This window comes from Notolabrus celidotus, chromosome 19 (assembly GCF_009762535.1).
Source record: "Notolabrus celidotus isolate fNotCel1 chromosome 19, fNotCel1.pri, whole genome shotgun sequence".
Taxonomy (NCBI): Eukaryota; Metazoa; Chordata; class Actinopteri; order Labriformes; family Labridae; genus Notolabrus; species Notolabrus celidotus.
Window position 1 is genome coordinate 1,228,922 of NC_048290.1, and position 10,590 is coordinate 1,239,511.

A 10,590-nucleotide genomic window follows, 5' to 3' on the forward strand; every position below is an offset into this window, starting at 1 on the left:
GACACACCACATGGGATGTACAATCGTTTCTCAGGGCTGATGGGTCTTGACACTGTACATCTTGTCATCTGACTGTCACACTCTTGTAACTAGAGACATCTCAGTCACAGAGTTTAAGACACTTTTTGCAGGAGAACACTTAAATTCCAGAAGCTAACGGTGCTGTTAGTCGCCCCTACGCAGCAGGGGCTGACGCGGACATGAGCACCACAGACTTCTGCATCGATGTGTCCGTGTCCTGCAGCAATTCTCCACTGAAACACTAGTGTGTAGGTAAGATAAGATCCTCCTTTATTCGTCCCACAACGAGGAAATTCATGGAGTTCCAGCTGCAAACAAGAAGGTGTACAGAACAAGAATTTAACAAGAATATATATAGAAAAATAAATGTCCATCAGAGACGACAGCTTGGACATAATCCTCCTGTCAGCCACCACCTCCACAGGGTCCAGGACTGAGCTGGTCTTCTTCCCCAGTTAGTTCAGTCTGGCTCTCCTGTATCCTGTCCGCCCACAGCAGGTGAAATCCTTCCAATGTGGCGTTCGTGTCCGGTGTTAGCTCTGTTAGCATGATGCTACTCTGGTGCTGGGTTGGCTGGTCCACCTTATCGTAGATAGATCTTACAGGTCCCCATAACGGTGGGTGGAAGGACAGGTCCATGTGGTCTTTTCTTATCTTGCACCTCAGTACCAGCACGCCGTCCTCGCCTCCTTCTCCTCAGCTCGCAGGGAACATCGGGCCTAGCATCGTTTGGCATCGACATGCTACGGGCTGCTAACAGCTGATCTCGTATGTAAACAATGTTACCATGGTTACACAGGATCTCCAGACACACACAGGAACGAAAACAGTTAAAACACCCCTGCAGACGTAGTCAGTTTGGAGTCCATGGCCAACAAATGAGTCCTTAAAAGTCCTGACAGGCTCCAAATACAGAGAACTACCCGACGTAGGCTTCGTCGTCAATTTGACACAAGAAGTATAAATCAGCCTTAAACATGAAGACAGGGATGCACTTTAGTTCGTCACACTCGTGTCTTTTGCACGTGCAGAGCGCTCCGTGCTCTCATTGGTCGACGTCATTGGCGTGACGGGATGGGACACGTCCTGGAAATAAGACAGTAAAACCAAACATGCCAGACTTTGTTTCAGGAGGTCGTGAGGCGTCCCAGGTTGGCTTTGTCAGTCGTCTCTGACACATTTCCTTTTTGATAAAGCTTATAGTTAGAGCTGGATCAGGCTTGGACCAGGTCTTAGTTATGCTGCTATAGGCCTAGACTGCCGGGGGAAATTGGCGCACTGACACACTGGGATCCTAGCTCACCCCCTTCCCCCCAACCCCTTCATCACTTACCTTAACTCTGCCTGTCCCATTAAAGTTACTAACCATAGACCTTTCTGGAGTCCCTGAGCTCCCTTGTCTCGTAGGTTCCTCTGAGCTGCCGTAGACGTCCTCCTGCTGCGGACGATCTGGACTCCAGCGGCAACAGCTTCTACTACTCGTCTCATCACTATCATCTCTCTCTCTTCATCTCCCTCTATCTGTCTTTCCAGACCCAACTCAGTCGAGGCATGATGGCTGTCTAACATGAGTCTGGTCCTGCTGGAGGTTTCTGCCTGTTAAAGGAAGTTTTTCCTCTCCACTGTAACTTGCTAAATACTGTGAGGTGCAATGCTCATGGTGGATTAAGGTGGGGTCAGACTGAGTCTGATCCTGTCTTGGTGTTGGGTCTCTGTTCATAATCTGACATAGAGTGGTCTAGACCGGCTCTGTTTGTAAAAGAGTCTTGAGATAACGTTTGTTGTGATTTGTGATTGATTGATTGATTGACATCACATTGGGTACACCATCGTTTCTCAGAGTTTAAGACACTCTTTGCAGGAGAACAACTAAATTCCTGTTGGATCAATTTCCCATCATGCATTTGGTGAAAAGTTTACCAAGAAAAACAGACAATGCAGCAGAAACAGAAGTAACTGAAGTAGCTAGCTGCAGAGTTTCCTTCTCCTCTTGTTTGTTTTGTTTCTTTGAATCTAACTTTTTTCAACCAGCACAGACTCAAATCTTCTGCTAACATTCATCACGTTTGACTCGACCTGTTCATCAAAACAAGAGAGTGTGTCTGATTTACGATCGCTGTGCACCAAACAAAAATAAGACACAGTTCCTACGACGTTTTTATGACTATATCATCGCTTTAAAGCGGTTCAGTGGAGAAGCAGCTTCAGTTTAGGCGTAGACTTGCCAGCAGGCATGAGACACATGATATTAGGACACATTATAGAGCGCAGCACATGATGTGTACATCAGGACGGGAATATACTGACACTATAACTGGCCCTGTTGTGTCTCTGCAGCCTGCACCATGTCAGGACTGAGGCGACGAGTTCACACACTTTCCTTTGGGTTCATTTCAGACATGATTTGGTGCACATGGAGTCTGAACCCTGCAGCACGGAGAGCAGTGAGCGTGAAGCATGAGCAGCTTCTGTGTCTTGATATTCACTGTCATTGTTTCATCCTAAAACTGAGGGTTTCTCTCACTGCAGCAGCTCCAGCTTCATTTATCCACAGCCCGCCACGTTCCCCGGCGTCACGGCGATCCCCCCGTAGATGATCTTGCTTTATTTATCACTGCATGCCAGCAGCAGTCACTCTGTCACTCAAACTGCTTTGTCACAGCAGGAGCCGCTTTGTTTTGGGCTCCGCTCCGGTCATCTGCTCCCGTAAGCTAATGTTGACGTGTGAAGCTGCTGTTGTCTCTATCCGAGCTTTTCTTCCAAACAAGAGCCGAGGACTTTGTTTTCAGACGTGATGCTGTAAAGGCAGGAATATAGGTGTCTCTAATTTGAGATGCACGTCTGTTTTAAAGGTGTTAGAGTGATAACTGCATCCATATGATGCGATCAGAGTGAAGCACATCAGCATGAAAAGAAACATCAAGGGGATTAGTTGAGGGTGTCTGCACATCCGTCCGTTTGCATGTTGGGAATATCACACCGTGGCTTTAATGATAATAATAGTGATAATAATAACTGGGATCTGTATAGCTCCTTTCAAGAAGCCCAAGGTCGCTTCACAGGGTCAGGTAGGGGGTCTGGGGGGTGGCTGGGGACAACACTAGCTAATGGGGAAAGGCCTTGAGGTAAAGGTGCGTTTTGACTGCTTCTTTAAAACCGTCCAGGGTTGGGGCGCTGTGGATGTCTGGAGGGAGAGAGTTCCACAGAGTCTGGGCCGCCACACTGAAGACTCTGTCCCCAAAAGTCTGCAGCTTAGTCCAGGGCATGGAGAGGAGACCCAGGTCTGAAGACCTTAGGTTCCAGGATGGAGTGTGTTGGTGGAGGAGGTCAGCCAGGTATTGGGGGGGGCGAGGGCATGCAGGGATTTGTAGGTGAGGAGATGCATTACTTAACAGGGAGCCAGTGGAGGCGCATGAGGTTGGGGGGGATGTGCTGCCAGGGCTGAGTATGCGTGAGAACCCTGCACATACTGGAGCCTGTCCAGGGCATTGCCGGGTACCCTGAACAGGACTCCATTGCAGTAATCCAGCCGGGATGTTATGAATGCATGGACGAGGGTCTCTGCAACTGAATCAGAAAGAGATGGATGCAGACAGGAGATGTTCTTCAGGTGGTAGAAGGCAGACTTGGTGACTGATTTGACTTTAGCAGCGTACATTCAACATCATGATGCCTTCCAAGAATCTTCTCTGACTTCCCGCCGCGAGGAACATGCATGGACAAGACGGTTAGCCTAACAACTCCAACATCCTGCAGCGTATCAGATCCCTGTTTTCTTGATTCCTCTGTGGAGGATGGAGATGTCAGGACGCTGGTGGTTAAGTCACACGGCCCTTACACGAGTCACTCCCCTCACTCTGCCCTGATTTCCTGCTCGGCCCACCGTCCTACCCTCTCCAAATAAAGGTGTGAACGCCCCAAAATAAACTTTTAATAATGAAAGGAAAGGTCGATCTCTGCGGGGAGGCTTTCTGTAGAGCTGTCAGACACAACCTGAGCCTGTGAGGGACAAAAAGGAGTACTTTAAGTGGACGTGCTTTGATCCGGTGCACCTTGCATCTTGGATTAAGCCACAGCAGCAACATATGGATCAATTCTCATGTTTTTGCAATAATGAGTCTCTGATGTCTGAAACACTTCCTCTTTTAACTCACCTATCGTCTTTAAAGTAACTGAAACACTCTTATCCTGTTTTATTTTAGTGCACGATGAAGCTCGACCTGTATTTATACATGTCACTGAGCGTCACTGAGCGTCTCTACGTGTCGCCTGAAGCGGTGCGGCTTCATACCAATGACCCAGAGTCAGCTGCTAATGATTCAGAGGGACTCACACAAACAGGCGTCCTTTAAAAAGAGGAAGTGTTTACTTCCTAGCTTCTTGTTCCTGCTGCTGCTGAAATGTTGAAACGCTGCATCCATTGATCATTTTCACTCTCCCATAAAGCCTGCCTGCTCCGGCCCAGGTTACTGTCACACAAGCAGTCAGCTAGAATCTTCCCTGGCGGCGTGCAGAGCCAGCATTCGGCTGAAGTTATAGTTTTTAACGCAGGTGTCCGTGCCTCCAGTGTTTTTACATCTGATCTATGACCTGCAATAACAACACCAGCTCGTGTTTCAATGAGGGACGAAGGTTAACTTTTATTAGTGTCAACGCTGTAGACAAACAGTCACACCCTTGTTGTCTTTCTGAGCCTCTTTTGTCTGCTCACTTTAAAACTGACACTCTGAGTATATATCACTGTTTACACTCTGCTTTCATTTCAATACAAAAACACTCTTAATCTGAGAGACGTGTTCCACTGCAGACGACTCAGTGACGTTTCTCTTCTCTGAGGTTCAGCTGTGGTTTGTAAAAAAAAAACCGAGACATCACTCGAACTCTTAGAAACACAGATCCATATCATTCTACGTCTCTTGTTGCAGTTTAAAGGCACAGTAAGGAGTTTTAGCTGATGTTGAAATAGCCTCCCTCTTACCCCTGACGTCTCCTCGTGACCTGCAGAGTAAAAGGAGATTATTAGAGATCAGATTATTTCTGAGTCGAGGAGTTTTTCTTCTTTAGATAACTTCCTTCTGACATAATGTTTTTGGTCCTCATGTCTGATACTGGAGCAGGATTATCAAACACACATACTCTACGAAACTCTACAACCAGGCTCTGCTAGCTAAAAGAGCTAAATGTGACCAGGACCACTCAAAGATTGCATGCATTAAGTTATATTTGGCGGGGGGAACTTCCTTTCGGTCCGACATCTTGAAGAGGAAACATGCCGCCTAAGCAGGACAAGAAAAAGGACGCTGGCAAGTCCAAGAAGGACAAGGACCCAGTCAACAAGTCTGGGGGCAAAGCCAAGAAGAAGAAGTGGTCCAAGGGAAAAGTGAGGGATAAGCTCAACAACCTGGTGCTCTTCGACAAGGCAACCTATGACAAGTTGTACAAAGAAGTTCCCAACTATAAACTCATCACCCCAGCTGTTGTGTCAGAAAGGCTAAAGCTCCGTGGCTCCCTGGCAAGGAATGCCCTCCAGGAACTGCTTGCTGGAAGGCATGATCAAACTGGTATCCAAACACTGAGCACAGCTGATTTATACTCGCAACACCAAGGGCGGCGATGAGGAGGCAGCGGCAGAGAAAGCATAAGCAGGTTCTCCTATCTGCTTCCTTTTACCAAGCTGTTTGTAATGAAAGGTGAATAAAAAATAGAGAAAAAAAAAAAAAAAAAGTTATATTTGGTGATATGGCTCTGTTCTGGGAGCTCCCTGCCCTTCCATGTGCCTTAGTGGAAGGGCAAAGCCTGAGGCAGGGAGAGCACGCCTCCCCTCCTCGGCGTGTGAATGCTTCACTTCTCTCTGAGGACTAAGGAGTTAAACCGTGTGTGTATTTCTGCTCATATAGACATTTAGTGGGACACAGGAGCTCATGTCATGACGCCGGGGATGTCATGGCTAACGTTAAACCGCTACGTAAGCTAGCTAACGTTAATAAATCAGAGTTTACAAAGTTATAGTGAAAGTTAATAATCTGACGTAGCTTCAAATCAACACATGACCTCATCACTCTGCATCCTGATAAAAGTGTCTGAACAATGAAAAGTAGGATTGATTAATTCAGAACACTACCAACTTCCTCCAGAGGGGGCGCCAGAATCAACACATGACCTCATCACTCTGTATCCTGATAAAACATGAACAGAAAAGTAGAATTTAAAAGAGAAGACACGTTTTACAACAGAGGGTGATGGTGCTCATGGGAAATGCAGGCTTCATCCTGAAACAACAGTACTGATTTTGTCCAGAGGGGGCGCCAGAATCAATGTAACATGAAAACTGGTAACTGTGCCTTTAAAGTAAAAGTCTGGAACATCATAACGTCTGAATTTCTGTTATTTTCTGAGTTTGTTGTACAGATTTGAGCAGGTATGAGCGCTCCAAAGATTTGTGTTCAGACTTGTAGGGATGCTGTTTTTAATATTCACTGCAATAACAAAGTATATGAGGCGTTCTGGTTGGAACCACACATGAGAATCAGTCTGTTTGCACCTGATGTAAAGCTCTGTGTCTACTTTTATCTGACTCACTCACTCACTCACTGTCTTCTCGTGGGTATCTCTGCGTCTCTACGACACACTGATACCGGTCAAAGATTGGCTGCTCAGCATCATTTGTTCAATCTGTAATGAGTGACTTTCTTCAGGCTGCTTTTAAAGATGAGAAGAGCTGGGACGTTTGATTTAAAGCTCCATAAAGAGACGCTCTGGACATCCAACATTTGGTGATGCTGGCTTTATAAATGTATAAATAATCAGCACATTGATGGGGGGGAACAGTTGTATCTGTATGCACCTGTAAACATGAAGAAACACCTTTTAAATCAATAAACTTTAAAGCTCTAGAACTGAGATTATCCCAGTTTTTATGGCGTGCAGTCAGAGATTAACTCTCATGCATTGAACCATATAAACATCTGATGTAGAAGTCTTGTTTTTAAGAGCAGTAACTGAAAACAAAGTCAGTGTGAGTGAATCTAAAGTCTCTCTCTCTCTCCATTCAGGAAACTCTTCAGTGTTTTTTAACCTTTTCTTTGGACCTGATCCGAGAAACCAAAGGTTATTTCTGATTGGCTTGTTTGTCTTCATTGGAACAAAAACAGCGTGTGAGCAAACTGGGAGAAAAGAGCAAATGCTATCAAAATGTAAATACAGTAGAAGCTGCGCCTGAGTCAGAAGGAGCCTGCAGGTCTCCTCCTGCACGCGCTCAGTGAGAGCCTCCTGAGGTGTGTGTGTGTGCAGGTGAAGCCTGGTCACCCTCTCAGGAGCATGCAGGGTGCTGCTGTGGTGTTAATGAGCCCGTGGAGGGGGTGCTAATTGATTCATTCTCCCTGCTCTCCTTCTCATTAACACCCGATCCCAGGGTAGCATGTATCTCTCCAGGTTTCCTCCCCCCTGTGTCCCCCCCTCCGCCCCTGCAGCTTGACTGTCAGGAGACCGGCTGCAGGGAGAGTCCTAAACACAGGCGGGGATCACATGTGGAACATGGAGGAGATGCTGGTGGTTGTTAAACTGTTGCATGCTAACTCAAAGCTCCCTCTCCTCTGTTTGCAGTATCCGCAGCGTGATGCAGAAGTACCTGGAGGAGAGAGACGAGCTGACGTTCGACAAAATATTCAACCAGAAAATCGGTAAGTCAACATTTTCATCACATTAGAGGAGATTATTATCTGCAGTCATGGAGGCAGACTCTCACATCCTGCACCACATGTTCTTCAGTTAGCTCGTAGGTGAACTCTGCTGGTCTCAAACCAGTCCGGACAGATATATCTGTAAACTTGTAGAGCTGCATCAGGAAGAATACAGGGATCAAAACCTGGTTCTGTTAAGGATCTGACGTCTGAGCTTATTGATTCTGCTCTCAGGTCTCGTGGGATCTGGAGTTCAGTCATGTATGCACAAACAGGCATCGATTAACGAACACGGTTTTGAATAAGTGGAACTGCGAGGTGTTAAACTGCAGGAAGGGATCCTGCTGCTGCTGCTGTGTTGTTTGAGAGGATGTCTGAATGTGCAAAGAGGGCGACAGTTCTCATAAAGACTCACATCACTCAGGAGGTCTGATGATCTATGAGACTTATCAGCTGGGCTTTGGTTTTGAGTGTCAGCTTGCTCTAGTGCATGTTAATATGGTTACCAATGCACAGCCTGTTAGCATTGCTCCTGGTTATATTCCTACCTGATTTAAATGAGCAGGTCATGAATGAAACATGGCGGCTCTCTCTTCTGATCTGTTAGCATTCCTTTTTTAAAACAGTGGTTCCCACAGTGGGGGGCCGGGACCCTCTGGTGGGTCGTGAGATGCCTTAAAAAAATAATAAAAATGTAGAATTATTTTAAAAAGCTTATTTTATCTATTGTTGTAAAAATGTATTTTTAAAAATGTAGATAAATTCAAAATAAAATCATGTAAATAAAAACAAAAATACAACTTCTTTGCAACGTGACCCCTGAGGACATGTTGCTGCTTCTAGCCTTTTTAATAATAAAATAAATATATTAATGTTTTAAGATTGACCTGCTAGTTATGTTCTTTTGGTTTATACCTTAAAATTATTATCATAATTGTATTATTATTATTATTATTATTATTATTATTATTATTATTATTATTATTATTATTATTATTATTATTATTATTTATTGTTGTCATTTAATTATTACTATTTAATTAAAATAACTATTATTTTTATTTTATTATTACTATATAATTATTTTATTCTCACTATTTAATTATCATAGCTATATTATTTTGTTATTACTATATAATAATGATTTTATCACTATTTATTATAACTAATATTATTAATTTGTTATAACTGTCTCAAACATTTTATTATTGATGTAGAATTATTATTTTATCATCACTACTTAATTATTATTTCTATTATTTTATCACCATAGAATTTTTTTTTATTAACATATTTTTATTTTATTATTACAATGTAATTATTATAACTATTCTGAGTATTTATTATTTAATTACAATTTTATTATTATTATTTTTTATTGTTGTTTATTCTTTTTAATCCATTTTTTAATTTAATTGTTTTCTCTATTTGTGGTCTATTATTATTTCTTGCACGCCTTGCTTCTATGTCTGTGTTCCTGCAACAACCAAAACCCTCCTGGTTCTGGATCAAGACTTTAGATATTTAGATCAACAAGTTTATAAAAGAATTTAGTTGAAGTTAGAAATCTGCACAGTGTTGAGTTTATGCATCTTTTAAACACAGGTTTTATTCCTGTGTTTGTATCTCCTGCAGCCTCTTCAGTTAAAGCAGTGACATCTTAATAGAGCAGGGATCAGATCCTCCTGATTGGATGTGACAGAGTAAAGGTGTTAGCTCCGCTCTTATCGACTTCACTTGTTCTGAAGATATCGACCTCAGACTCATCCTCAGAATGCAACTTCGACAAAAACGTCCTTTTCCTCAGAGCTCATGTTGAATAAATCTGAAGCATGCTAATGTCCTCGTTGACTCTGCTCATGGATCCCATCCTCCATCGATACGCTCATTGATTCATGATCAGTTTTCTGTGTGTAAGGGGGGTAAGGTTGGTGTCCTCTGGCTTGTTATGGATTTATTGATTAAAGGAGACTTAAAGGAGGGGGAAAGTCTCCATGCAACACCATGCATGTGGTCGTATGATGCAGTTAGAGCAGCATCAAATATTAAAGAATAGACATGAGGATTTTGTGCTCCTGGAGCTGCAGTGAAGCTTCCTTTGTGAGGAAGGATGCATCGTGCAGACGTCTTCTCTGTTTGTGAATGTTAGACGACCACGTCACTTCTTCTCCATGCATCAGTTTGAAACATGCATCATCAGATCTGATCTTCACCTCCTGCTTTCGTCACTTGAAGCGTTAAGTTTCAGCTCGTTGTTGTGAGGTGGTTGTGGTTTCGTTTCGTGCCGGCGTTGTAGATGCAGCGGTTTCATACAGAGCGACCCGCTTCCTGCTTCCTGCTGCCCAGCAGTCTGCAGCCGTACCTGTGTCTGTGCCGGCTCCTCTGAGTCCTCCTCCTCTGAGTGTTTGCTCTCCTGCAGACGGGCTGTGTGCCTCTGGTTGTGGCGTACCAGGGGACCACAGCCGCCCTGCAGGCTTCTGCTTGGTTTACTTACTGTTCTGGGTCTCAGCCCCCCCCGTGAGAACAGACCGCTTTAATTCTGCCTCCTTCTCCCTCTCTCTCACACTTGTTGCTTCCTTTACACCTCTCATACTTCCTTCCTCTGTCAGTTTGAAACCCATCACCCAGGTGTGATTGATCTTGTTTTTATTCAAAGTTAAATCCAGAGAAGTCCTGTTTAATCCCAAAATACCAGAAGTCACGTGCCTGCATCCTCTCGTTGTCTAGAATCATCGTACACTGAATCTCTTTGGGTTTTTTGGACTGAAGCCTGGACAAAAGAGAGCAATCTGATAATGTCACCTCAGTCTCTCTGGAGCGCTGAATGTCATATTTCACTGTTCTCTGACATTTAACAGAACAAAGAGATAATCCCTTAATTGGGGGGAAA

At 44.1% G+C, this 10,590-nt stretch overlaps 1 protein-coding gene and 1 long non-coding RNA gene across 2 annotated transcripts in view; both read left to right on the top strand.

Annotated features, from left to right (window-relative positions):
* The window catches only part of LOC117831445, a 29,037-nt gene extending 19,637 nt beyond the window's left edge, over nucleotides 1-9,400 (top strand). The window contains exons 2-3 of the long non-coding RNA XR_004635002.1: nucleotides 7,624-7,700; nucleotides 9,336-9,400. This is a non-coding gene — a long non-coding RNA (uncharacterized LOC117831445). The remainder of the gene's footprint in view (nucleotides 1-7,623; nucleotides 7,701-9,335) is intronic.
* LOC117831444 (40S ribosomal protein S25-like) lies at nucleotides 5,239-5,725 on the top strand. Its single transcript, XM_034710146.1, is given in 2 exon segments — nucleotides 5,239-5,563; nucleotides 5,565-5,725. Coding segments are annotated over 2 exon segments (372 nt in total). The 5' UTR covers nucleotides 5,239-5,290; the 3' UTR covers nucleotides 5,664-5,725.
* Nucleotides 9,401-10,590: the final 1,190 nt, after the last annotated feature.